The sequence below is a fragment of the Anser anser genome (assembly GCF_964211835.1).
Source record: "Anser anser genome assembly, chromosome: 28".
In the NCBI taxonomy this organism is placed as follows: domain Eukaryota; kingdom Metazoa; phylum Chordata; class Aves; order Anseriformes; family Anatidae; genus Anser; species Anser anser.
In genome coordinates, this window is record NC_139749.1 from 1,415,065 (window position 1) to 1,440,857 (window position 25,793).

At 73.1% G+C, this 25,793-nt stretch overlaps 3 protein-coding genes across 7 annotated transcripts; 1 reads left to right on the forward strand and 2 right to left on the reverse strand.

Moving 5' to 3' along the window:
* The first annotated feature begins 252 nt into the window (after positions 1 to 252).
* DCST2 (DC-STAMP domain containing 2) lies at positions 253 to 4,270 on the forward strand. The gene is made up of 14 exons (XM_083813672.1): positions 253 to 593; positions 674 to 1,072; positions 1,196 to 1,390; positions 1,496 to 1,561; positions 1,677 to 1,890; positions 1,966 to 2,123; positions 2,217 to 2,381; positions 2,494 to 2,661; positions 2,756 to 2,856; positions 2,932 to 3,062; positions 3,171 to 3,286; positions 3,363 to 3,456; positions 3,555 to 3,812; positions 3,893 to 4,270. The coding sequence occupies exons 1-14, from the start codon at positions 284 to 286 to the stop codon at positions 3,990 to 3,992; spliced, it is 2,475 nt and encodes an 824-aa protein (XP_083669798.1). The 5' UTR covers positions 253 to 283; the 3' UTR covers positions 3,993 to 4,270.
* Positions 4,271 to 4,785: 515 nt separating this feature from the next.
* On the reverse strand, positions 4,786 to 21,376 carry ZBTB7B (zinc finger and BTB domain containing 7B). 5 transcript variants are annotated; one of them, XM_083813654.1, is made up of 3 exons: positions 21,251 to 21,376; positions 7,152 to 8,164; positions 4,786 to 6,566 (listed from the first exon to the last, which is right to left on the reverse strand). In XM_083813654.1, the coding sequence occupies exons 2-3, from the start codon at positions 8,153 to 8,155 to the stop codon at positions 6,122 to 6,124; spliced, it is 1,449 nt and encodes a 482-aa protein (XP_083669780.1). In that variant the 5' UTR covers positions 8,156 to 8,164; positions 21,251 to 21,376; the 3' UTR covers positions 4,786 to 6,121. The 5 variants fall into 5 exon arrangements, with proteins under 5 accessions (XP_083669780.1, XP_083669778.1, XP_083669777.1 ...); XM_083813652.1 differs by lacking the exon at positions 21,251 to 21,376 and adding an exon at positions 19,193 to 19,343; XM_083813651.1 differs by lacking the exon at positions 21,251 to 21,376 and adding an exon at positions 19,066 to 19,202.
* A 161-nt stretch (positions 21,377 to 21,537) lies between these two features.
* LOC310887576 (mothers against decapentaplegic homolog 6-like) lies at positions 21,538 to 25,740 on the reverse strand. Its single transcript, XM_083813649.1, has 4 exons — positions 24,736 to 25,740; positions 23,993 to 24,409; positions 23,728 to 23,835; positions 21,538 to 23,116 (listed from the first exon to the last, which is right to left on the reverse strand). Exons 1-4 carry the CDS (start codon positions 24,890 to 24,892, stop codon positions 22,581 to 22,583), a joined length of 1,218 nt encoding a protein of 405 aa, XP_083669775.1. The 5' UTR covers positions 24,893 to 25,740; the 3' UTR covers positions 21,538 to 22,580.
* Positions 25,741 to 25,793: the final 53 nt, after the last annotated feature.

The window sequence follows — 25,793 nt, forward strand, 5'->3', positions numbered from 1 at the left end:
CCACTGCTCGCTTCAGGGCTGGGTGGGGAGGGAAGCATCAGCCCTGCCCTCGCCCATGTCCTGTGGGGCCAGGAGCCGGGCAGGAGAGGCCCTCACTTGTGTTGGGTGGCTTCTGCCTCCCGTGTGCCTCTGTGCCAGCCATGCTCTCCAGCTCTGTGGCTCGGTGCTCGTCCCAGTGATGGGCGGGTGCTCCCATGGAACCGGTGCATTGTGAGCTGCCTGCTGCCATTCCACTGGCAGCATCGGATGTAGGAACTGCACCGGGAGCCTCAGAGACCCAAGCATGGAGCCAGTCTTGGGGCTGAAGAGGCTCCGGGGCTGGGCAAAGAGGGCCTGGGGCAGGCAGCCCCGGCACAAGCGCTGGCTGGAGGAGGAGAGCAAGGTGCGGGAGGTGGCGCGCAGCACCGCCGGCTTCGTGCTGGGCATGGCCCTGGCCAGCCTGTACGGGGCCCTGGTCCTGCTGGCGCAGAGCGGCAACGTCTGGTACTGCCTGGTCACCACCGTCAGCCTGGGCACGGCGCTGGGGCTGGGCATGGCCTTCTCCACCAAGGTGCGCGTCTCCGTGCTGCTCACGCTGCCCCACATCTTCACCAGTAAGCAGCCGGGGTCCCGCAGCGGGGGCACGGGAGGTGCTGGCCCCCCTCAGAGCCCCAGGGTCACCCTGTCCCCGCAGGGGAGGGCAAGATGCTGCTGCTGCTGCTGGCGCTGGGCATGGCTGTGCAGGGGCCCTGCACCAACATCCTGCACAACTTCTCCCGGGCCGCTGAGTCCCTGTCGTGTGGTGCTGAGCTCGCCCTCAACCAGACGGCCGAGAGGCTGCAACGTGCCCGGGAGCCACTGCTGAGTGAGATGGGGGGGGATTGGGGGAGCGGGGGGGCTCTCCCTGGGGTGTGGGAGGAGATGGGCAGTGCTGGCTGGTCCCGGGCTGCCCACGCCCTGCGGGGTGCACTCAGGGCCCTGCTCTCTGCAGACGTGCTGGCCAAAATCAAGGACATTGCCCAGAAAGCCAAGGTGGTCGGCGACCGCGTCCGCAAGTTCTTCCGCTCCATCATGGACTCCGTGAGCCACGTCGGTGCGTGGGGGCTCCCGGGCTGCCCCCAGCCTCATCACCCCGTGTCAGACCCGTCCTCACCCCCCCCCATCCCCATCCCCGAGCCCCCGTTCCCCGTCCCCATTGCCCTCTCCCTGCCCGCAGCCCGAGCCCTGCGCAACGTGTGGCGCTGGCTGGCCAACGTGGGCGAGCTGTGCAACCAGGAGCTGGGCACGCCGTACCGCCGCTGCCTGCGCCTCTTCGAGGAGGCCAAGGACAACTGTGAGCGCGCGCTCTCCTTCCTCTTCTTCCTCTGCTACATCATCATCACCTTCAGGCCGCTCTGCGGCCTGGCCAACGGTGCGTGCGTCCCCCCGGCACCTCTGCAGCGAGTGGGGGCACAGTGGGGCAGAGCCACAACCGCTGCCTGCGGCCCCACCCTGGCAAAGCCTCCCCTTTCCACAGCTGGCCTGCTCTTCTGCATCATCCCCCAGTACATCCAGTCCTTCCTCAAGAAGACGATCGCAGCCCGTGAGCATCCTGGCACTGACGGGGGGCTGGGGGCCCCCCTCTGCCCCCCATTTCCCCTTTCCTGGCTCTCTCGCTCCGACCCCCAGCACTGCCCCTCTCCTTGCCACCCCCGCAGCCCTCAGCAGAGCGCTGGACCGCGTGCGCAGGGAGTTCGAGTTCAACATCTCGGCTGTGCACCACTTCGAAGTCAGCCTCAACTCCAGCAAGACCCTGGCTGATGTGGCCCTGGACATCATGGAGGGCGTGAGCCAGCGCCTGGAGCCCACCCGCCAGGTCGTGGGGCTCTTCGCATACGCCTCCTCCTGCGCCATCCTCTACCTGTACCTGAAGTGAGGGTGCTGGGGCTCTGCTCCGGGGCTCGGGGAGCCCAGCGAGCCGTGCCCAGAACCCCACACCCTCCCCAGGGCGCTGCGGTACCGCCACCAGTACCTGCGGGATGACGCCTTTGACAACGTCTACATCACGCAGCGCTTCATGGAGATGGACGTGCGGCGAGCAGAGCAGGGCAAACCCACTGTGCTGCCCCTGAACTTCTGGGAGAGCGGCCGCTACATCCACCCCGGTGAGCCCTGCGGTGGGGAGGGTCCCCCTGTGCCGGGGAGCCACGGGGGGTCCCGGCATGGCACAGCCTCACGGTGCTCCCGTGCCCGCCCAGGGATGCCGTGGCTCTCGCAGCAGGAGCGGCGCCGCTACGGGCTGGAGCTGGTGGGGCTCCTGCGGCACATGCTGCTGGGGCTGAGCCTCGTGCTGGCCGACTACAGCCTCTTCTGGCTGCTCGACCTGGTGCGGCACCAGATGCAAGGCGAGATCGTTGCGAGGGGTGAGCGGGCATCCCTGGCCTGAGCCCTTCCCTGGCTCCCCCCTTTCTGCTTCGCTGGCTCGGGGATGAGGTTTTGGGGTCCCGCCGTGCCCCTGACTCAGCCACCCCGCAGCCCCGGCGATGCTGGCCATCAGCGTGAACGGGACGGGCTACACCAGCGAGATCTTCCAGGACCTGGTCTCTGCCTTCGACGTGCTGCAGCGGGGCAACGTCTCGGTGCTCTCCCAGCGGTGCCTCCTGCAGCCCGTGGAGCCCGACTACAGCGCCTACATCAGCATGGGTGACCGAGGGGGCGGGCGGGGGTGCCCGCACCCCACGCAGGGTGTATGGAGGTGGGGGGGGTCACCACGGCATGACCCATCCCTTCTTTGCAGGCATCCTGTATGGCATCTGCCTCTTCGTTGCCATCTTCGGCAACCACGTGGGACGCCTGCGGCGGGTGGTGTGTGCCGCTTACTACCCGGCTCGTGAGCAGGTGAGAAGCCCCCACTAAGGCACCAACCCCCCCAGCAACCGCTCGCCCTCACCCTCCTGTCGCCTTCGTGCCCAGGAGCGGACGTCCTTCCTCTACAACAGCATCCTGGCGCGGCGGGCAGGGCTGGTGCATGCCCTGCGCCAGGCGGCGAGGCTGCACTCGGCGGATGCTGGGCACGGCAATCTGCTCCTCTTCCTCACCTCCAGGCAAGCGTCCCCGTTACGCGCCTCGCTGGGCATTGCTGAAGGTCGGTGCCAACCCCCGGGGCTGGCTTTGCCCTGTCCCTGCTGAGTTGTCCCCGTTCCTTCCTGCAGGGTGCCTGCCTTTGGCCGGCTGCTTCGGCTCCTGGGCATCCAGCAGAAACACTGCCTGGCCTGCGGGATGGCGGAGCAGAAGGACTTCATCGCGTGCATCACACCCAGCTGCAAAGGTGGGCAGTGGGAGGAGAGGCAGGAGCCCCCCCCAACACACACACACCTGTCCCACCCTGCTTTATGTCCCTCCAGGGCTATACTGCAGCGACTGCCACCAAGCCCTGAACAACGTCTGCTCCATCTGCATGGGTCCCCTGAGCTACAAGGACATGGGGGACGAGGAGATGTGAGCAGGCTGGGGGGGGGACACAGGGGGCGGCACGGAGCTGGGGACATCCCGTGGGCTTGTGGAATGGGGGGGCTTCCCCTGCCCTCTCCCCACAGGGACTCCAGCGACGAGGAGACGGTGGGGCTGTGGCTGGGAGCGCTGCGGACGCTGCGGGGCCACGAGCAGGAGCAGTGCCGGGAGCAAGGGCGGCTGCTGAGGCAGCGCATCCAGGAGGTGGCGGGGGGCCGGGGGGGAGCCCGCCGCTTGCCCCCTGAGATGTTGGCTCAGCTGCGAGCCCAGCTGAAGGAGGAGGCGAGCGAGGAGAGCGATGGGGACAGCTACGGGGTGCCTGGTGAGGACAGCTCCTTCTCCAGGTGAGGACTGGGAGGGGCGGCCTTGGGGACATGGGGGTGCGGGTCCCTGACGCTGCTCTGCCCCCCCCATCCCCTCCCAGCCTTGATTTCAGCTACCAGGAGCAGCCCGAGGGCAGCGGCAGTGAGCTGGAGGAGGTGAGGGTCCTGCAGCCACCCAGCAGCAAGGGCAGGGCCGGGTGACGGCAGGACGGTGCCGCGCAGACGGCTCGGTGGCCGTGGGGACACGGCACAAGGCTCTGGGGATGCGGCCGAAGCCCCAGCAATGCAGTGGAAGCCGTGAGCTGCTGGGTAGATGGGGAGGGGTTGGTGAATAAAGCACCCGGTCTTCAAGCCACCCGTGTCCTTGTGCCCTGAGCTGGCAGCTGGCACCGCTGCAGTGGCCCTGTCCTCCCCCCTCATTGCACCCCCAGCTCCAAACCCCAGCCCTGCGCTGTCCCCAGCCCTGCTGTAACCCTGTCCCCACCCCTCATGGTGCCCCCAGCCCCACCCCCATGGTGCCCCCAGCCCCATCCCTGTCCCCAACCTTATTGTGCCCCCTCCTCCATCCTGGTGGCTCTCCCACCTCTGTCCCCGTGATGTCCCCAGCCGCACGGTGCCCCTGTCCCCACGCTATTCCCAACCCCATCGTGCCTCCACCTCCATCCCAGCAGTGCCCCCTGCCCCCTCTGTGTCCCCCCAGTGTCCCCAGCCCTATCGTGGCTCCATCTCCATCCCTGCAGTGAACCCAGCCCCATCACCGTGATGCCCCCAGCCCCATCACCGTGATGTCCCCAGCCCCATCACCATGATGTCCCCAGCCCCATCACTGTAATGTCCCCAGCCCCATCACCGTGATGCCCCCAGCCCCATCACCGTGATGTCCCCAGCCCCACCACACCCCCAACTCCAGCCCCGTGGTGTCCCCAACACCGTGCAAAGCTGTACTGGTGGCGGTGCGGGGTGCTGGACAGACAGACAGACGGGGCGCACGGGATCCCTGCTTCTCTGTTTATTATCAAGCAGCCTTCGTTTAAAAAAAAACAAACAAACAAACAAACAACAAAAAGACGCGACCCGGCGGCGCGGGGGCGCGGCCGCCCGCGGATTATTTCATTTGGTTTCTTACACCAGAGAGGTTCAAGTAGCCGAAGATTTCAAGTTCACCATAAGGCACTTTAAAGCCATGACAGGAGCCAACCCCCCCCCCCCCCGTCCCCATCACCCCTCCCGTCACCCCATGGCAAGGGACAGACACGCAGAGGCCAGGCAGCGCTGGCGGGCAGCAGCGGAGGGGCCGGGAGGGGTGGCTGGAGGGGGGGGGGGGGAATATATTACATCATCTTTTTAAATATAGATAAAACTCTTATTTTAGGCAAATAGTGCCGGTCCCCTGCCCCCCGGTCGTGCCGGGGGGGTCTGCGCCCTGGGGGCATGTGCAAAGGGCAGAGGGGTGACCGTGGGGGCCCGGCCACCCCGGGGAAGGGGTCCCACAGGGCCGGGGCGTCGCGGGGGGGGGGTGGGGGCCGGGGGGGGCTCACCCGGAATAGTGCAACCAGAGAAAGCAGCCGGGAGTGCAGGGGCGAGGGGGCTCGCCGGGGAGGGGGGGGCTGCTCGGGCCGGGGGCCTGCGGGGGTGGGCTCGGGGGGGGGCTCCGGGGACAAGCTATGTACAGCGCGGGCCGAGCGGGCGGGGAGACCCCCCCCGGCCGGTGCCGCGGGGGGGGGGGGGGGGGCCGCCAGGGGGCGCCCCCCCGCCGGCCGGGTCCCGCCCCCGGCGGCGCTCCCGGTTACCGGGAACGGAGGGGGGCGGCCCCGGGGGAGGGCGAGGCGGCCCCTCCCGGTCCGGGGCCGGTCCCTCCCCAGCGGCTCCGGCGTCCCGGGAACGGCGGCGGGGTCGCCCCGGGAAGTCGGGGTTCGGGGGGGGGGGCGGCGGCGGCGGGGGCGCCCCGGGCCGGAGGGGGGCGGCGACGAGGGGGCCCCCCCCGCCCCATTGTGCAAATCCGCCAGGGGGGGAGTTTCCCCCTTTTGCATAATTCAGAACAAACCGTGACGGGAAAAACAGGAACAGAAACCCCGTCGGGAGGCGCGGCGGGGCGCGGCGGCGGCGGGGCAGCGCGCCCGGGGCTGCCCGGGGGACCCAGGCGGGCCGGCGCCGCGCCTCCCCCCCCCGCCCTGCCCCCCGCCCGGCGGGCCCGGCCCGGCTCGGTACGGCCCGGCCCGGCTCGGCGCGGCTCGCTACGGCCCGGCCCGGCTCGGCGCGGCCCGAAGCGGCCCGGCTCGGCTCGGCCCGCCGCCCCCCGGCGCGCTCCGTCGGGGCGGCGGCGGCGGCTCCTACGCCGTCTCCACGGGCACGGCGCCGTCCGGCTGCGGCCCCTCCTCGGGCTCCGGCTCGGGCTCGGGCTCGGGCTCGGGCTCTTCCTCCTCCTCGTCGGGCCTCGCCGGACCCCAGTAATGGGCGAGGGAGAGGCGCAGCCCGTCCAGGCGCCCGTTGGAGAGGTCGAGCCCCGGGGGCCCGGCGGGCGGCGGCGGGGGCTCGTCGCGGCGGCGGCGGCGCGTCCGCACCTCCAGGCAGTTCTGGCCCTTGAGGTGCCGCTGGAGGTGGTCGTCCTTGGCGAAGGCCTTGTGGCAGACGTTGCACTCGTAGGGCCGGGCGCCCGTGTGCAGGTGCATGTGGTTCTTCAGGTCGTAGCTGTGCAGGAAGCGGGCGCTGCAGTGCTGGCAGGAGTAGGGCCGCTCGCCCGTGTGCTTGCGCATGTGGATCTTCAGCTTGTCGTTCCTGGGGGGGGGGAGATGTCAGCAGGGTGGCCGGCACCCCGAGGCAGCGGCTGCTGGGATGACAGCGCACAGCCGGGGCAGGGATGCGCTGCGGGGACAGCAGGGGTACCCCTGGGACAGGGATGTGCTGTGGGGACAGCAGGGGCACCCCTGGGACAGGGATGTGCTGCGGGGCAGTAGGGACATCCATGGGACAGGGATGCGCTGCGGGGACAGCAGGGGCACCCCTGGGACAGGGATGTGCCAGGGGACAGCAGGGGTACCCCTGGGACAGGGATGTGCCAGGGGGTGGCACAGGCATCCCCAGAGTGAGGATGGGCTTGGGGGCAGCACGGGCATCCCAGCAGAGTGCACGGGATACGCGGGGTCGGGGTGCTCTGGCAGGGCAGGGGACCACATCCCTGCTGCCTGGCTGGGGCGCACGGAGACCAAAGCCCCCCCAGGCAGGCATGCATCCCAGGGGAAATGTGTCCCTGGGATGCTGCGGGGACACCAGCAGCCACACGGGCTGGAAGAGGACGTGTCACAGGGTACCCCACGGACCCCTGAGGCAGGGCAGGGAGGGGGCCAGGCCGGCAGCACTCACCGTGTGAAGCGGACCCCGCAGACCTGGCAGGCGAAGGGCTTCTCGCCCGTGTGCGTGCGCATGTGGCGGGGCAGCTTGCCCGCACCGTGGATGACCTTGTGGCAGACGGGGCACTCCTGGGGCATCTGCGAGCGGCGCTTGCGCACCAGCTTGTCGGGCGTATCCAGCCCGGGCGCCAGCGACTCGTGGTGCAGCGAGCTCAGGTACGCCATGAGGTCGGGGTCGATGGCGTCCTCATCGGAGCCGGCCTCCTCGGGGGACAGGGGCGGCTGGTAGGGGAAGGGGAAGGGGTGCGGGGGCAGCTCCTCCTCCTCGGGCATCTCGTAGCTCTCGTAGGTCTGGACCAGGCCCTCAGGCAGGGGGGGCAGCGGGGGCGAGGGCGGCTGGGGAGGTGGCAGGGGGCTGTCGTACCCCTCGGCCTCGGCGGGCAGCTCCTCGGTGTGGTTGTTGAGCCGGGAGCCACGGGCTTGCAGGAACTTGCGGGTCTTCTTGCTGCGGCGGGCAACGGGGCGGGCGGGTGGCAGGGTGGGCACCTCGTCCTCGGGGAGGGTGGCGAAGGCCTCCAGGTAGCGGCGAGCCCGCTCGCAGTCGCCATCGTCGGGGCCGGGAGCCTCCAGCCCGCTGCCCTGTAGGATTTCCACGCAAGCAGCGATCACGCACGGTATTTCCAGCAGCTGGGCAGCCTGCAGCACCTCGCCCATGTTGGCGCTGCTGATGGTGAGCGTGGCCGTGTAGGCAAATTCCAGCAGCGCGCCCAGCGCCTCCGGCCCCACAAAGTCCAGCTCGCAGACCTCCTGCCCCGGCCCCTGCCCCGCAAACAGCTTCTTGAAGTAGCGGCTGCAGGCGGCCAGCACGGCCCGGTGCGTGCGGTACTCCAGCCCCTGCGTCTTGATGGTGACGTCGCAGAGCACCCCGAGCTGCCGCTGCTCGTTCAGGCTGCTCAGCAGCTCGCTGCTGTGCTCGGGGAAGGGGATGCCAATGAGGTCGTCCTCCGGGCTCGCCATCGTCCTCACCTGCGGGAAGCAGAAGCCAAGGAGGCTCAGCACCGGGCAGCACCCTTGGGTGCTCGGAGCCGTGGGGTGCTGACGGCGCAGAGGGCTGACGGGAGGCGGGGGGAAGATGGCGCTCGGAGGAAACTTTGTGGCTGAAGTGTCAGCTCTGCTGCAGAGCCGGGGGGGGGCGGCAAGGAAACCCCCTGCTCTTGAGGAACGCGCTGGGGGCAGGGTGCCCCCAGCAGTGGGGTGCTTGGGGCTGGAGGGGCGCACGGCTCGGCACCACCGCCGCCGCTGGGGCCTTGGGTTTGGGTTGGATGCTGAACCTTCCCCGCCACGTCGAGGCAGCCGTGCCGCGGGGGCTGCCCTCGCCCCCCGCTGCGAGGTCGGCTGGTGGCGGGCCCCCCGCCGCAGCCCCCCGCGCTTCCTCTGCCGCCAGCACCCAGCCGCCCGCGCCGCCCCCCGCGCGACCACAGCAAAGGGGGAAATCTCGGTGCGGTGCCTTTGAACGGTGCCGAGGCGCGGCGCTTCCTGCGCCAGCCCACCCCCCGCGGCCCCCAGCCCGGCCGGGCGCAGCCGCCGGCTCCCGGCACCCAGTCCTGGGAACGTGGGCCTCGCCGGCGGCGGGCGCGGGTGGGCGGGCGAGTGCCGGGAAGAGGGCCCCGAGGGCCGGGGGCCGCCCCGCAGAGCCCAGCCGGGCTGGGAACACGGGCCACGCTTCCTGCCACGGCAGATTAGGATCAGCACAAGCGCCGGTTCCTGCCCCCGCTCCCAGTGGGGGCCCAGCCCCCTCCCTCCCCCTTTGCCCCAGCCCGGGGCCGCTCCTCGCCCAGCCAAGCCCTGCCTGCGTGAGCAGGGCCTTTCCCACGCTGCAACTGGCAGGGCTTTACGTCAACGCAGCCATAAACCCAGCACCGAGGCCTTCCCGGGCCTGCGGCACCGCGGGGCAGGCTGTGCCCAGCACAGGGGCACCGCCACCACCGGGTCCCCACGGAGCAGCAAGGAGGGGACGTGCAGGCACCCAGCGCAGAGCAGCACTCGTGGCCGCAGCCAGCTGCCGGGGCTGGCGCTCAGAGGGCGATGGACCCGTGGGATGAGGGAGCCCTCTTGCTATCCCCAGCCTTGGGCATGGGACGGTGGCTGCAGGAGCTCTGGAGCTGTTGCCTGGACGTGGCCCCAGTGCTCAGCCACCAGCAACGCTGTCCCAGCCCTTTGCGGTTGCTCAGTGGCACCGGGGCGAGGGGTCTGTCTGGTGGCTGCGACGCTTGGTAAAGGCAATGCCAAGAGCGTGGCACCGCCGTGCCCGCACACCCGGCGGTGCTGTGCCACGCCATGCCAAGCACAGCCACGGCTGTCGGCGCTGCACATGGCGCTGCCGGACAGCGCCAAGCCGTGCCCATCCCCAGCGCACCATGCCGAGCCGTGCCACACCAAGCCGCTCCGAACCGAACCCTGCCGCGCCGGGACGGCCGTGCCAAGCCGCGCGGTGCCGTCGGCGGGCGCGGGGGACGTGCCCCCTCTTGCCCGCCGAGGGGCGGCGCGGCCGGCGGGCCCCCGGCGCAGGGGCCCATCCCCACGCCGGCCGCTCCCTGCGCTTGGGCGCCCGCCAGCTGGGGCTGCCTCGGCAGGCGGCTGGGAACGGCCCCGGAGCAACCGGCTGCGGAGCCGCCCCAGCCGCTGCCGAGCAGGCCCGACCGGCAGGGCAGGCGGCAGCCGCCCCTGAAACTGGGAGCCGGGCAGTGCCGACCGCCCGGGACGCCGGCGCCACCGAAATCCTGTGCCCCCCCCCCCCCCATCCTACCCGTACCCACCCTGCGGTGCCCACCGCCACGCGCCCTGTGCCGCTCCCGGGTCCCCACTGCCCGCCGGGGTGGGGGCGAGCGGATTAGGGGCGATTAAGCCATCAGGGCGCTGGGAGCCAACAGGCAGTGACAGCCCCCGATGAGATTAGGCAGGATTAGCAGCGGGGGGAGGATTATGGGAGGTGAGCACCCTGTGCCGGGGCTCAGGTGGCCCTTGGGGGGGGGGACAGGGACACTGTGTCCATCGAGCGCTGCCTGCAGCACCTCAGGGCTGGCACAGGCAGGCTGAGCACCGGCTGTCCTGGGATGGGTGGCACGCGCTGCTGCTGGACGCGCTGGCAGGCCAGACGGACGGGAGCAAAGCAGGGCAGGAAACGCTGGCAGAGCGAGGCAGCCCACTCATGCCCTCCTTCACCCGTCGCTCGCTGCATCCCCTGGACGAACACGATGGCAGCAGGAGGCACCCGCTGCCCCAGGGTCCCCATGTGCCCTCCAGCACCCCCAGCCCCTTGAGACATCCGGGCACGACTCGCTCGTACGGCTCTTCCTGTTTGCAGGGCTGGGGCTGGCACCGCTGGCACACTCCCCTTTGGGGTGCTGCTTCACCACGGGCCCGTTGCAGCACCCGCGGCCCCAGCTGCACCGCGGGGGGCTCCGAGGCCCACACACGGCCTCCGTTCACGCATCCCTCCGGCAGCCTCGCCGTACCGCAGGGTGCACGCGGGAACGTGAGCCCAAGCGCCCCGTCCGCGGGAGCAGCCCGGGTGCTGCAGAGCTCCCCGCGGCCTCGGGCAGAGGCACAGCTCGGAGGCCGGGGCGAAGGAGCCGGGACCCCCGGGAGCGGCCGCTGGGGCCGGATGCCTGCGGACGTGCGACCCGCGCTGGGGCAGGGCGGGGGCGAAGAGGTGGCAGGAGGGGGATTTTCCATCGCACCAAACCGCCTGTTACTGCTTCTTCCCCGACACCCCCCCCCCCGCGCATCCTCCCCACTGGAGCGAAGTCACATGCTGAGCGGGTGCCATTGAGGAGATCACAGCGGCGATAAGGAAATGGGGGGGGGCAAGGTGTGAGGGAGCCAGAGCCGCCCCCAGCACCCCCCGCACGGCAGGGTCCCCTGGCCGGTGCGGGGGGACGATGCAGCGGGGTGCAGCCAGCTGGGGAAGGGGCTGGCAGCATTGCCCGTGCCCCCACCTAGCCAGCACTTTCTCGGTTACGTCAATGCCCGCAGCCGGGCCCGTTTTGCCCTCCCCAGCTGCACAGGGCCGGGGAAAAGGGGAGGGGGGGTTGCTCCCCGCGCAGAGCCGGCTCCCATGCCCGGGGCATGCTGCAGCAGGAACAATGGCTCCCGGGTCACCCTGACATCCCAGCCGCTGCCGGCCCCGCGGCATCTGGCAGCCAGCACCCACCCGGCGCAGGAACCGGCTGCGTCCCCCGCTGCAGAACCTGGCCAGCACACCGCACACAGCCACGGGGCCAGCCTGCGCCGAGCTCGGGGCCTGGGGACCCGGGTGGAAGCGGGGACCCCGGGGCCTCTGCCTGCTCCTTGCCGTGGGCAGGAGGATGAGGGGCTGGGGGTCCCAGGGTACGTGGCTCCGGCTCCGGGCTGCTCCTGGGTGCTGCTGCTCTCATTAAAGAGAGTTGAAACGCTGTCGAGGGACTTCACAGCCGCACCGGGGAGAATGAGTCACCCAGGAAGGTGAGCGCAGCACCAGGCAGCGCATCGGGCCCCGGCCCCTCGCCCCAGAGGGGCCCCTCGCCCTTTGGGAGCTGGGAAGGGGACCCAGGTGGCCGGGCGTCCCCCCACCCACCCATCACCCTGCCCAAAGCCTGCAGGGAGCAGCAGCAGCCCAGGCGCCCACGCCGTGGGGCATGGGGGGTGGCATGGCTGCGGGACGGGGGCTGCACAGCCCCGCTGCCATCTGCAATGAAGGGAGTGGGTCAGGGTCCGGCCGGGCTGGTGGTCCCCGAAGGGGCATGCACCAGAGGTGCGGCTGGGGGTCCCGATGCCGAAGGGGAGCCCGGACGTGGGCTGGGGAAGCGGTCCCGCTCTTTGAAAGAAGAAAACAACGAGCACACAAGAAAGGAAATGGTTTGAAGAGACGAGAACAAACAGAACCCACCCGCCCTGTATTGGGGGGGGGGGGGGGGGTGAGCCCCGCAGCAGCTGCCCCACCAGCAGCCCCCCAGCTCCCTGCGCACCCTCCCAGCTCCTCCCGGCCCGCAGTGACACCCGGAGAGCTCCTGGTCCCCGCGAGTGGCGAGTGCCCCGCGGTCACAGCCGCGCACCCAGAGCCCAGCCATCGGCACCAGAGCGCCCGAGCATCGTGGCCCAGGTCTGCCTCTGTGCGCACCCAGGACCGGGGCCGGGCTCCAGGCACAGGCAGCCCCGCCATGGCGGCACGGCCGGCCTGGCGGCATCACCACCGCTGATCCCAGCGCCTGCAGTGGGGACCAGCAGCTGGGAGCCTACTCCATCCCCCTGCCCGCGGGCCCCAGCCTGGCAGCACGGCCCCATCCTGCTGCCAAAGCCTTCCCCACTGCCCATGCCAGGCAGAGGCACGCCCGGCACTGCTGCTATGGGGCGCGGGTCCCGCTCTGCCAGGCGGGGACACCGAGGTGACCCACACCTCGCCACCCATCCCATCCTTCCCCATCCCAGCGGCAGTGAGGGCGGTGCAGGGCTCGGTTGACGCCAGCATCCCGCCGGCTGGCCCGGCAGCCTCCCAACCGGTGCCCCGGTGCCCTCCCCACACCCGGCTGTGCCAGGGCCCTGCTGGCTCCCCAGGGGCCACTCGGCACCGTCTCCGCCGTGGCCGGCGGCGGGTGGGCGCACGGCTCACCTGGCGCGTGTCCCCGCGTGGCTCGGCGCTCCACCGCCGTTGGGTCCACGGCCCGCGAGCGGCAGGGAGGGGAAGGCAGGGTGCTGTGTGAACTTGGCCCCGCTCCCCGCTGCACTTCAGCGCGGATCCCACCTCAAAAGGAGTTGACGCCCACACCCCGGGTCACGCACCTCCCAGCCCCGCTTCCCAGAACACACACAGCATTAACCCTTCTGCAACCGGCACCGCGGCCGGGGCGCCAACCCGGAACCGGGCAGGGGGCAGCCCCGGCACCCTCCCGCCGGAGGAAATTCCCAGCGGCGCTGGGACCGTGCGCCCCGCACCGCGGGCATCCCCTCCCCGTCGCACCGGCCCCCCACGCCGAGGCGTCGGACGGGCCCTCGCCCTCCTGCCGCCCCGGGGCAGGGCGCTGGGTGCTCGCCGCTGGCCGCGGCCGGCCCTGGCCAAGCCAGGAGGGCGCCTGCGCTCGGCGGGAGCAGGGCTGCCACCGCAGGGCTGGGCTCGGTGCGGCGTGCCACGGCCTGCCCCGGAGCCGCCCCCCATCCCTGCACATGCATGTCCCGCTCTGCCCCCAAAGGCAGCCCCGACACCGCCGCGCCGCCCCGGGTCCTGCCGTACCGCAGCCTGGCAAAGGCGGGTGGCACGGGGAGCCCGGCCACCAGCATCCTGGCACAAAGGGCTGCACACGCCGCGACCTGGGGAAGGGGCTTGTGGATGGCCCCAGGCACCCGCCGTCGCTTGGTCTCCTCCGCAACCCAGGCAGGGGCACCCACAGGGCTCAGCTCCCCGCTGCCCAGCCCCACACCCCCTGCTCAGCCCCCTGCTCCGCTGCCTGGGGCAGGCTTAGGGTTCTCGCAATGCCCCCATAATTACACCCTCTGCGTCCCCGGCTAAACAGCAATTAGCAGCCCAAGGAGAGCTCCCCACACCCCACCGCCAGCACCCAGCATCCGCCCCGGCCGCCCACACCAGCTCAGCACCCGGCCAGGGCCGTGCCAGGGGCTGCTCCCCCCCAGAGCCTGGCTGAGGCCATCGGGCAGCCGTGCCAGCGCCCGGGAGCCGCGCTGGCCATGGCACGAGGCCTGGCAGAAAGGGGAAGAGCGCTGCGCCGGCGCGGCCGCCCCAGCCGTCAGGGAGGGGGCCTCTGGCCCCAGCAACGTTCTCGGAAAGAGCCGAGCCGTGTTGTGCAAGAGCCCGACCACACGGGCGGGCAGCAGGCGTGCAGAGGGGCAGCAGCCACGCCAGCATCTCGCCTTCGCGGGCACCGTGTGCCGGGCAGGGCGCAGCCGTGCCGCGGATCGGGCAGGCCCCCGCTGCTCGCGGCGCCGGCAGCCTCCCCCAGCACGCCGCGATGCTCGGGGCTGGCAGGACATGGCAGTGGGCACAGCCTCACGCCAGCAGCCCCGGGAGGGAGGGAGCGTGGCACCTGCCTGCCAACCCTCCGCCTGCCCTTTGCTCCCCATAAAGGAGGGGAACGGCGCCAGCCCCCCCTGGCCCAGGTGTGCCAGGTGCTAAGGGCGGGAGATAAGGTGGGCGAGGCGGGCAGGGAGGGGCACGGCATGGGCACGCAGCCCTGACTCAGGGTTCCCGCTGGTGGCCAGGCCCCGCTGGGGGTGACTCACCGCGGCCCCCCCACCCTGGGGGTGTTGCAACCTCCCACACGCCGTCGCCAGCCCCACAGGGCCGCTCTCCCCAGCTGGGGGGCACGGGGGGTGCCCACCCGCGGAGCTCTCGGTCCACCCAGTGGGCAATGGGCTATTGAAGAAGCGGGGTGCTGGCCTTCGGGAACGATGGACCGACCCTCACCCGTCCTCACCGTGGCTGGTGCCACCAGTGATGGCACTGGCTGGGGATGCCCAAACCCCCATTCCCCATGGGATAGGGACAGGGCATGTCCTGGGCCAGGCCTGGCTCCAGCACAGCACCAGTCCCTGTCCCCGAGGCAGGACGGACATCCAGCCGCAGCACCCCAATGGGCATCTCCACCTCTCCCACCCCACACCGCAAAATGTGGGGCCCTGACCTGCTGGGACACACGGCCCCACTGCCACCTGCGCGTCCAGCAGTGGACGGGACAGAGGTGGCTGAGGGCGTGCAGCCTCTGGGGGTCACCCCGGAGCTCCCCGCACTGAGCGTGGCTGTCCTGGGACGTCCCAAGGGCAGGGGAGAGGCCACGCGAGGCCGGACGCTTCGGCTGTCCCCAGCTGCACCCTGCCGGGGTGGCACGAGGAGCGGGGCCACGCGGAGGCAGGAGCAGGCAGAAGGAAGGAAGCAAGGAAGGAAGGGGTTGCCAAAACGGAGCTTGAGGGGGGAACAGGAAGGAAATGGTCAACAGCAAACACTGCATCGGATCGCCCCAGCGCAGAGTGAAACCCACCCACGGGCGTCTGCCGGGGCAGGGAAGGGTTGGGGCCGAGGTTTGCGCTTGCCCAGGGTGAGCAACGCTCGAACGGCTCCGAACGGGGCCTTCGGTACCCAGGCCAGCGCCGAGAGGGGCCCAGCAGAGGCGGGCAGCCCCGTTGTGGTCCGGATCCCACAGCCCAGCCCGCTCCGTTTGGCGGCTGCCCCCACCCTGCCCAGAGCCCCCAGGGGCAGCAGCGAGCCCCAAGCACCCCCCAGGAGCCACGCTGTGGCTACCGAGAGCCGGGGGCAGCAGGACCAGATTCCGCCAGCCTTACAGCGTGGGACAGCCGGCGCTGGGGAGAGCAGGGCCAGGCGGCTCCGCTCCCGCTCGCCCCGCAGCACGCAGACAGTCACGGGAGCCCCTTGGAGGACAGCCAGACCCCCAGGTTCTGCTGTACCGTGTGGCCCTGGGGGGGTGCCACGGGCTGGTGACATCTCCTCCCCCCACGCGGGACCCTGTCCTCACGGCACCCCGGGAACCAAGCAACGCCAGCACCATGGAACCGGTGCAGGATGGGCTCCAGTGCTCCATCCCGGCACCGGGACGGGCCTGGTCCCCATGGGGTCACCCAGCAAGGACAGTGCCAGCCCGCAGCCCCCCCTTAAACCCCCCGAAATAGCCCAGCTTCCGCCCCCACGGCAGCTGCCTGCCTCCAGTTCCCCGCTGCCCACGGATGATCCTAGGGGAGGGAGGGAGCAGGCGGCCCTAATCCCCCCCGAGCCCACTTAGCGCTGCCAGCGAGGCTGAGCCCGACGCAGCCCCCCCAGCCCGCACAGCACCGACAGCGAGACCCCCGGCCAGGCCCCCCCACCTCAGGGGACACGACAGACCCTGACCTGTGCCTGCGATGGAGCGGATCTGGGGCAGCCGGACACGGAGCCAGGCCGCCGCACATGGGGCTGTCCCCACGCTGTCCCCAGCCCTGCAGCAACCCAGCCGGGATGCCCCCACCGAGCCAGCTCGCTCCCGCGTGGCCCCAGAGGAACGGGAATCCCCTTCCCCTCCCCATCGCAGCCCCCAGAGCAGAACATCTTCCTGCCCATCCTCACCACAGCCCCCAGTGCTGCTGGGGGGAACCTGGCACGGGGACAGCCGGGGACAGAACCGCAGCAGAACGGCCAAGGCATCGCCGTGCTCCCGCGCGAGCCCAGCCGCGCTCCCCAGCCCACTGGCACTCCGGGTGGGCAGCACCCAGCGCCTGCGCCAGCAGGGACCCAGCGCCCCGCGGCAGGACCCCGTACTCACCGCTGCCTCCAGCCGCTGCCCATGGGGCCTGGGGACGCGGCGGGGACAGCCAGGGCAGAGCGGAGCACACAGCGCAGCCGAGCCTGCCGGGAGAGGCCAGCGCTCGCCTGACCTACTTCTCCTTCCGCATCACCTGCTTTCATTTTCCCTCACCACGGCTCGGTCCCCCCGCCCGCCCACAGCCCCGCCAAGTCACGCCAGCGGCTCCCCAGGGGCACGGGGCGCCGGGGTCCACGGCTCCCCAGGGCACCGGCGTGCACGCGGCCGGGTCGCCCGCACCCGGGGCACGGAGCGCGGCGGGGCCCTGGGCGCGCTGAAGGTCACCGGCCGCTGCTGGGGACAGCTCCAGCAGCAGGCACGGCCGCCTCCCCCCCCGCCCGCGCGGCCACCCGAGCGTCACCTCCCTGGCACGAAGCGAGTTCGACGGGTCTCAGCCCAGCCCCTCGCCGGGTCCTCCGGCCGCCCTGGGGCTCGCCGGGGTGTGGACACGCAGCTCCCGGGGCATGTCGGGGGACGCCAGCGCTGCCTCGGGGATCCGGGCGGGTGCGGAGAAGGGAGCCCGGCTCCCACCCCCGGCACCCCGCTGGCTCCTGCACTGGGGTTACTATGGCAAGGCCGCAGCACGGGGGGAGCGCGCGCGCTCCCGGGGGCTCCCGCGAGCAGCCAGCATGCTGCCAGGAGAGATTTCTCTGTGGTTTCATCATCCACCGCCCGCCCCGAAGGAGAAGTTCCTGCTCCACGCACGGGGCAGCAGCCACCCCCCCCAGGGCCAGAGCGCAGGGGCTGCCCCGCACCCCCAGCTGCGCCCACTGCCCTCCCCCTGCACGCCCGGGGCCTTCGCACTCGTGCCACGTGTGCACAGAGGGTGCTCAGCAGCAGCTGGCAGAGCTGCGCTTCCACAGCCTCGGGCTTGGCGCTGACGGGGGGGGGGTGGGGGGGGGTTGTCCCTGCACGGGTGGCTCTGTGCCTCCCCAGGATGCAGCCACCGATGTCCCCCACCCGCCCGTCACCGCCCCCTGCCCCAGCCTGGCGGGACCCAGCCTCACCCGCCGCGTGCGTCCCCCTCCCCAGCACAGGCACCCCGGCCTGAGCAGCCCCTTCTCTCCATGCCAAGCCCCCAGACCACCGTGGCAGCACTGCAGCCCAGTCCCGCTGCCCCACACCCCTCCCCTGCCCCACAGCTTCCCCTTCTCCAGGCTCCAAGTTCAAGTTCCTGAGCCCAACCCCTCCCTCCACGCCCGGCCCCGGCATCACCACCACGGCCTCAAACCCTCGGGCCGGCCCACACACCTCTGCCGGTACCGCCAGTATGCACCCCCTGCCCCGAACACGCGGCTGGGAGCCGTGCCGGGGAGAGCCGCCGGCCCAGCTCCGGCAGGGGAAACTGAGGCACGGCGAAACTCACCCCAAAGCACAGGATCCAGCCGGGGAAGGGGGCACCCAGACCTCCGGTCTCGCCACTGGGAGGGAACGCAGATGCCCGGCCACCAGCCCACGCCAAGCCCAGCCCCGCGTCCCCTCGCCCAGCGCGAGCAGCCCCCGGTCAAGGGCAGCCTCAGCCCAAGACGGCAGCCCTCGTCTGGCGTGGGCCGGGGCGGCCGCGGCGGGAGGGTAAATACCGCACCCCGCCCCTGGACAAACACCAGGCTGGGGGCAGCCAGCCCGGGTGGGAACAATTACAGCAGGGCTGGGTGCGCGCGGGGCAGAGTCCACCGGTCCCAACGCTTGGCGGGTGCCGCGGGGCGGCCGGGCGGGGTGGGCACCCCCCTGCAGACCCGCGGCTGCGGCGGGACGAAGGGAACCGCGGCCAGGGCCCCATTTCGCCCCCGGCAGGGGCAGCAGCGCCCTTTCTCCATCACGAAGGCGGGTGCCGCGGCTGCCAGCTCGCCAGGCCCGGGCAGGTCCCCAGCAGGCCCCGCAGCACCGCACAGTGTGCCAGGACACGGGGACACCGCGTGCCGTGCCACGGCTGGCCCCAGCCCCCCATGGTGACGGGAGAGCAGCGGGGGCTCCGAGCAGCCCCCTTGCCCGTGCACCCGGGGACGTGGCTGAGGGGCTCGGCCAGCCGCCGGGGGGGCGGCCCAGCCGCTGGGGGGCCGGGAAGGGCCGTGGCACGGCCGCACGCGGGGGCTGAGCACCCGGAGCGCGCCCCCCCCCCCCCCGAGCTCCGGTGCGGGGAACCGGGGCCGAGGCTGGAGGCCTGACAGCCGGCGGGGACCTGCCCTTGTCACCGGCTTCCCGCACTCCTCGCTCCGGGGAATTCCCCCGGTGCCGGGCCCGGTGCACGCAGGGAGCGAGCGCCCGGTGCGTGCAGCCCACGCGTGCCCGGCCCGAGCCGCCCCCCCCCCCCCGCGTCCCGTCCCCCCCCCCCGCGCCTGGCACCCGGCCCGGCGACGTGTCCACGTCCGGCGGCCCCAGCGCGGAGCCGCGGCGGGCGGGCAGGCGGCCGGGCACGGCGGGGCCGGCGGCGGCGGCTCCCGAGCTCGCCGCTCCCGGCGCTCACCCGGAGCGGAGCCGCCGGGCACCGGGGCTCGCGGCGGCCGCACCTGCCCGCGCACCTGCGGCGGAGCGAGAGGCACCGGCAGCCCCGCGCGGGGCCGGAGCGGGGCCGGCCCGAGCCGCGCCACTCACCGGGGCCGGGCTGCGGGCGGGAGCCGGGCGGTCCTCCGGTGCGAGCCGTCGGTCGGGTCGGTCCGCGCGCTCCGTCCGTCCGCCCGCGCCCGCGCCCCCGCCGCTCACCTGCGCGCCCCGCGCTCACCTGCGCGCCCCGCCCCGCCGCCGCCGCCGCGCCCGAGCTGCGGCCGGTCCCGGGGCCGCGGCCCCGCCTCCGCCTTCACCTGCCGCCGCCGGCCCCGCCCGCCCCCCCCCGCCCGGCCGCCGCCGCCGGGCACCAGGAAGCGCCCGCCCCGGGCCGCTCATTGGGCGGCGCGCCGCGCTCCCGGGCTGCCATTGGCGGGGGGGGCCGCCCCTCAGCCCCGGCACACCCCCGGGAGGGCGGGGGCCCTGCGGGCGGCGGCGCGGCCCCCCCCCCGGGGGCGGCGGGGGGGTGGGGGGGGGGTGCGGGCGGCGGAGCCGCGGCCGCGGCCGGGGCCGGCCCCGGGGAGCGGGGGGAGGAAGAGCTGAGTCAGAGGCGCAGGGAGGCGGCGCGGCCGGGGGGGGCGGGGGGGGGCGGTTAACGGGGCCGCGCTCGGACGGCCCCGGGGCCGCCCCGCCGCCCCCCGGTGGAGGGAGCCCGGCACGGCCCGGCCGCGCCTCGGCCGGTGCCAGGCGCCGAGCGCGCTCCGCCCGTTTGCGGCCGGGCCCGCCCCGCTCCGCCCGGACGCGCCCCGCTCGGGCCCCGGCTGCACCGGGAGGAGCGGCGAGGGGGGGGGGGGCGGCGTCGAGCGCAAACGGGGAGCGGGGCGCGCAGGGGGGCGGCGGAGAACGGGGACCGGAGAACCGGAGGACGGGAGGGGGGCTGGCGCGGCGGGGCGGCCCCCCCCGGCTGCCGGTGCGGGCAGGGAAGGGCGCGGCGGCGGAGGCGCCCCCCCCCCCCCCCCCCGGCCCTCCCGGAGCGGCCCCTCCGCAGGTGCCTGGGCGGGGGCCCCGCACAACCTGTTTGGCCGCCGCCGGTCCCCGGGAGGCAGCAGCGGCAGCGGCCCGGCCCGGCCCGGCGCTCACCTCGCTTCACCCCGGCCCCCCCCCCTCACCCCCCCCACCCCCCCACCCCGGAGCGCTCCTGACTCAGAGCCCGGCCGCGGCCGCTGCCCGGCGCTGGTGGAAAGTGTGAGCCGCCGCCGCCGGGGGCTGCCAAGGCAAACACCGCCCCGCGCAGACGTTATGTCAGCGGGGCGGGCGGGCCGCGCCGGGGGGCACCGCTCCAGCGCCGGGGCCGCCCCCCGCCCCGCAGCGCTCCCGGCCGGGCCCCGCAGCCCCCGGGGCCGCCGCCGCCTCCCGCGGCCCCACCTCTCCCCGCCCCCCCCCCCCCCCGCCTCGGCCGGCTCCGCCTCTGCCGCCGGTACCGGGCACCTGCCGCCGCCGCCCGCGCTGCTGTGCCCGGGGCGCGGGGCTGCGGCTCCCCCCGTGTCCGCCGTGCCCGTCCGTTTGTCCGCCCGTCCACCTGCCTCGCCTCCGCCCGCCCGCGCACCTCTGTCACCTCCCGTCGCCTGCGGGCAGCCCGGCCGCGGCGAGCAGCACCCCCGGCCGGCCGCCCGTCCATCCTCCCGGCCGCCTCACCGGAGCCGGCCCGGGGCCGCAGACCCCGCTCGGGGCTCCCGCGGGGGAGGCGGAGGGGGAACCCCGCAGAAAATCCCCTCCGCGCCTCCTGCCGCCGAAAGCCGCTCCCAGCCCCGCGGCGCCGACTCGCAGCGGCCTCGGCCCGGCCGCCCACCGGCCCGAAACCGGCCTCCCACGGCCCCGCCGCCTGCCGCTCCCCGCAGCCCCGGCGGACACCGGAGCTCCCCCTCCCCCGGGGAGCCCCCCCTCGTCCCCCGGGGATCCCCCCCGCGTCCTCCGGGAGCCCCCCGAGCCCCGCCACAGATGGCGGGGGGGGAGCGGATGGATCCGGGCCCCCGGCGCCGTCCCCAGCCCCCGGTACCGACGCTGCCTCGCCCGCTCCCCGGGCCGGGCCCCGCCGCCGCCCTCCCGGGACCCGCGGCCGCAGCCCCCGCCCCGACGGCCCCGCCGCTATTTTTAGCAGCCTCCGCTCTATTTTGGTGCCCGCCGTTGCGCTGCCGGTGCCGGCGGCGGAGCCCTCGGTTCCCGCGGCTGCGCTCCCCCCGCCCCCCCCCCCCCAACGCCCCGGCGGCGCGGCCCCGACGGCGCGGTGCGCGCTCACCTCCTCCCCGCCGGGACGCGGCCGGACCGGGGCGCGGGCGGGGCCGGGGGGGGGCCGCGGAGCCGCCAGGCCCCGTCTAAGCCGGGCCGGCAGCGTGGCAGGAAGGACCGGGCGGTCATCGCGGCCCGGCCCGGCCGCCTGCAGAGGGCACTGCCGGTCCCCGGAGCGGAGCCCCGCGGGTGCCGAGCTCGCCGTGCCCCGGGCAACGGCACCGGGAGCCCTCGGGGCACTTCCTAGGGGGGGGAAACCGGCGGCCCCGCGCGGTACCGGCACGCATCGGGACGCACGAGGTTCCGTGGTGCCGGTGGCACCGTTTATTGGTTATAAATACCGGACACGGCCCGGGCGCACCGGGACCTGGGGTACCCGCTCCCGTGACGGCTGCGCTCTCCCGGGGGCTGGAAGGGTCCGGCGACCGGGAGGGTCCGGAGACCTTCACGGACACCGTGCTCGTCCTGAGCTGCGCCCGAGCTCAGCTCTCCCCCCGGTCCCCACGTCCCAGCCATCCTAACCCGGGCCACACCCCCCCCAGGGGCGCTAACCCGGGCCGGCAGCTGCCCCGGCTGTGCTCACCTGCCCTGCGCTCCCTCCAGCTGTGCTCGCCTCCCCACATTCCAGCTGTGCTCACCTGCCCAAATTCCAGCTCTGCTAGTCTCCCCAAATTCCAGCTGTGCTCACCTGCCCCGTGCTTGCTCCAGCTGTGCTCACCCCCCCAAATTCCAGCTGTGCTCACCTGCCCCGTGCTTGCTCCAGCTGTGCTCACCTCCCCAAATTCCAGCTGTGCTCACCTGCCCCGCACTCCCTGAACTCTGCTCCCCCCGACTCCCCCCACGCCTGCCATGCCCCAGGGGCCCTGCGTCCGCAGCCCCCTGCCTGCTGCTCCGGGGCTCTGCCCCCTGTGCCCCTCCTGTTGCCCCCCAGCCTCCCCCAGACCCGCCCGGCCCCTGCACACCCTGACCCGGCCACCTTCCCTGGGTGCCCACTCTACATCCCTACAACCCCTACATTTTACTTTTTTTTTTTCTTACAAAAATAAGATAAATTAAAATAAAATTAACCAATAAAATAAAAAAAGAGAGATTAAATAGTGCCCCGCATCAGCGAGAGACCTGTGGCGGTGGGTGCAGAGCCAGGCTTGGGGGCACGGCCCCACGGTGGGGCTGGGGTGGGGGGGTCCCAGCAGGGGTCCCATGGGTCAGGACAGCCCCGTGGCCACGCAGCCAGAGAAGAAAGAGGCTGGGGTGAGGCAGAGGAGCCCCACAGCTCGTGTCCCCCTTGCGCCCAGCCTGGGGGGGACCTGCCACCACTGCCCCCATCACCCCCCGGCTGCTCAGCGGGGCTGGTTCAGCAGCACCTCCAGCCAGCACGGGCAGGAGGTGATGAACTGCCGGGAGTAGCAGGGCCCCCAGCCCTTGCCGAAGCTGATGCGGACGCTGTGGGTGTCGCAGGGGCCGTCCCCGGGGTGCCGCCAGCCGGCCAAGCCCCCCGCCCGCTCGTAGTCGAACACCTTCACCGAGTAGCCGGGCAGCACCTTGAGGACGGCGAGCCCACGGGCGCCAGGGGGCCCCAGCGTGGGGGAGCTGACGAAGATGGGGTGCTCGCTGCGGTTGTAGGCCCACACGCCGCCCGGTTCCCGGCTCAGCAGCAGCCCGCGGCCGATCTTGCCCCGCGCCCGGCGCACGGCCTGGCTCCGGTGTGCCGCTGGCAGCTGGCCCAGGCAGAACCCGCTGCCCCACGGCAGCTCGCAGAAGACGTTCACCGACGCCTCGTGCACGGCGTAGAGGCGGCCCACGCGCGTCCGGTGCTCCCAGTAGGCCAGTTTGCACCAGTAGCCGTCCCTAATGGTGCTCCGCGAGAGGCTGGTGTCTGTCGGGGGAGAGAAGAGCCGTTGGTGCCGGGCAGAGCAGCGCCCGATGCCGTGCGGGCACGTGGCAGAACGGGCCAAGGTGAAGCCTTGAGGGATGGGGGCACGGGGTTTTCATGCCCCCGGGTCGTGCACGGGGCATCCAGCTCCCGCCGGGGCTGGTGGAGCGGACAAACGGCCGCGGCACCCCGTGGCTGTCCCGCCAGGATGTCCCGGCGGTACGGGACGGCCGGCTCCGGTGCGGGACGTGAGTCACCGGAGCTGCTGAGCGCCGGCACGTAGGCCCAGGGCAGCCCCAGGCGCTGTCCCTGAGGGCCATGGGCCGTGGCGAGGGGGGGTCCCCGTCATCGCGAGGGGAAGGTGGAGCCCTGCCATGGAGCGGCCTCGTGACCAGCAGCCAGGCTGGAGCCGCGGCTTTGTGCGTCAAGGCACATTGTGTGTGTCCCCGTGGGCAGCGCTTCCTCCGGCGGGGAGTCCGGCACGGCCAAAAATAACAGGAGTGGCGCGGGAGGGGGCCGGGCCGAGGCTGGCTCCCCCGGCAGGAACCCCTCATCCCATTGCTGCCTCCCAGATCCGCTCCCCAGTTTCGTGGCACCGCGTCGCTGCCCCTTACCGCGCCAGTCCACGCGGTTGTAGCTGAACTCCAGGAGCTGGGGGTGCTCGGGCTCGGCCGGCCAGGAGGGGCCGAAGGAAGACTTCGAGTAGGGGGGCGGAGGGGTCTCTGGGGGGACAGGGAAGCGGGTGAGGAGCTGGGACATGCGCCCCGGCCCCCCAAAGCCCCCTGCTCCCCCAAAGCCCCCTCAACCCCCCCTCAGCCCACTCCAAGGACCAGATGCTGGAGGGGTGGGATTGGGGGGGTGAGGACGGGGGGCACTCACCGGGCACAGCCAGGCGGCTGAAGTGGTGGGGGTTGCAGCAGAGCGCGGCCGCGTCCCCGCAGCCCCCGCGGCCCCCGGCGCTCTGGCAGTAGGAGAGGTGCTTGAGCTCGTGGGGCTGGCGCAGGTCGGGCCAGCGGTAGAGGCGGCAGAGCAGGACCTGGGGGGGCAGCGCCTGCTTGGCCCCGCGCGGGTCCCCCCGCGGTGCCCAGACGCAGCCGGACTCCCAGGCTCCCCGGCTCTCCACCGCCTGCACCAGCAGCTCCAGCTCCTCGTCCTTGAGCTTCTTGAAGAGGGCATGTGCCGCGGGCTTCAGGGCGCCGTGGCCGTCCTCGGGGCCGGGCGCCGCGCAGCGCTGCCGCCAGAGCCGCCTCACCAGCGCGGCACGACGCGAGCGGAACATGGGGCAGCAGCGATGAGCTGGGGGACAGGGACAGGCGTCACTCGCTGCGCTCGGCTCTGCCACACCGGGTCCCCCCGCCCCTGCCCCGGGGGCGATGCTGTGACCCTGGGGGGGCTGCCCCATCCGTCACCCCGCTGGTCCCAGTGCACGCGGAGCTGCGGTGCCCTGCCCCGCCGGGTGCCCGCAGCCGCCATCCCCCTGCGTCGCTCTGTGCCAGGTCCCCAGGCTCACCTGGGGATGTGACCCCCACCCCCCAAAAAAAGCCCCGTGCAGGGCAGCCTGCCTGTCCCAGGGCAGGGATCCGCACAGGGCGAGGGGTCCCGGGGGAAGGGGTCTCACTCACGGTGGGCAGCAGAGCTGGGTGCAAGGAGCCGGGGCTGCGCATGGGGCTGTGCTCTCGGGGCGGCCGGGACCGCTCTGCCCACGGCGCGCCGCAGCCAGGACTTTTTCCTGTGCCGGGACTCTCTCCTCCCCCGGACCTCCCCGTTTGGGAAATTCATTGATTCGTGGCGTCCAGGCCTTGGGCTGAGCTGCGGCCGGGGCCAGGACGTGGCGGCAGCGGGGCAGGCGCCAGACGCGTGGGCCGTGGTGGGCAGGGATGCCCCGCTGCCCGCAGGGCTGCCGGAGCCAGGCTGTCTCCCCAGGCTGTCGGGCACGGCCGGGGGGGTGGCGAGGAGCCCGGAGGGCACCGAGCACCGCGGCGACACATGGCTGCAAAGGAGGGGCCGTGCTGGCACAGCCCCGGGCACGTGGGCCGTGCCGGGAAAAGGGGGAGCAGCGGGGCGCAGCACCACGGCACCGTCTGCAAGCCCCCATCCCTGCCCGCAGCAACAAGAGGGGGCCGCAGGGATGAGCCGAGCCCCCCCAGGCAGGGGTCCCCGCCGCCCCCCAGGGCCCCCCGGCTGTCCCTGCAGCCAGGCCCCCCCGCGGGCACTCCGCGAGGGTGGGAGCCCGCGCCACAACAAAGCAGCTAATGTAAACGGGACCCTTATCCCGCGCGGGGCCGCGCTTCCTGCTCCCAACTTCCCGCCGAGATAAGGGAGGCCGTGCTGGCGCCAGGCGCTCCCGCCGTGGCCGGGGCGAGCGGAGTTTCCCCTGCAGCGGGACAGGGCCGCAGGCAGCCCCTGCACCGGGGCCAGCCCGGCACCGCACCGGCCCGGCCAGCTGTGGGGCACGGTGGGCTCAGGGGACCGCAGGCAGCCCCCAGGGCCGCGGTGCCCCGCGCATCCCGCGACCTTCGCCGCAGCTCCTGCCGGGCCCTCGGGGTACGTTTTGCTCCGGCGGCTTCCCGCTGGCTCTTGGCAGCGCTGGTGCCGGCCGGGCGTGCAGGGCCAGGGCAGGAAACAGCCTGGAACGGGGACAAGCGGAGGCACTCTCTAAACAAGGGGCTGAGTCACAGCA

Excerpts from the sequence above, each read along its gene's own strand:
- ZBTB7B (XM_083813654.1), bottom strand. The coding sequence starts at position 8,155 with ATGGCGAGCCCGGAGGACGACCTCATTGGCATCCCCTTCCCCGAGCAC. Across the intron at positions 6,567-7,151 it reads TGCGGGGTCCGCTTCACACG|GAACGACAAGCTGAAGATCC; the intron begins GTGAGTGCTGCC and ends CCCCCCCCCCAG.
- LOC310887576 (XM_083813649.1), bottom strand. The coding sequence starts at position 24,892 with ATGAATTTCCCAAACGGGGAGGTCCGGGGGAGGAGAGAGTCCCGGCAC. Across the intron at positions 24,410-24,735 it reads ACCCAGCTCTGCTGCCCACC|CTCATCGCTGCTGCCCCATG; the intron begins GTGAGTGAGACC and ends CCTGTCCCCCAG. Across the intron at positions 23,836-23,992 it reads CAGCCGCCTGGCTGTGCCCG|AGACCCCTCCGCCCCCCTAC; the intron begins GTGAGTGCCCCC and ends CTGTCCCCCCAG.
- DCST2 (XM_083813672.1), top strand. The coding sequence starts at position 284 with ATGGAGCCAGTCTTGGGGCTGAAGAGGCTCCGGGGCTGGGCAAAGAGG. Across the intron at positions 1,562-1,676 it reads CAAGAAGACGATCGCAGCCC|CCCTCAGCAGAGCGCTGGAC; the intron begins GTGAGCATCCTG and ends CCACCCCCGCAG. Across the intron at positions 3,457-3,554 it reads GACATGGGGGACGAGGAGAT|GGACTCCAGCGACGAGGAGA; the intron begins GTGAGCAGGCTG and ends CTCTCCCCACAG.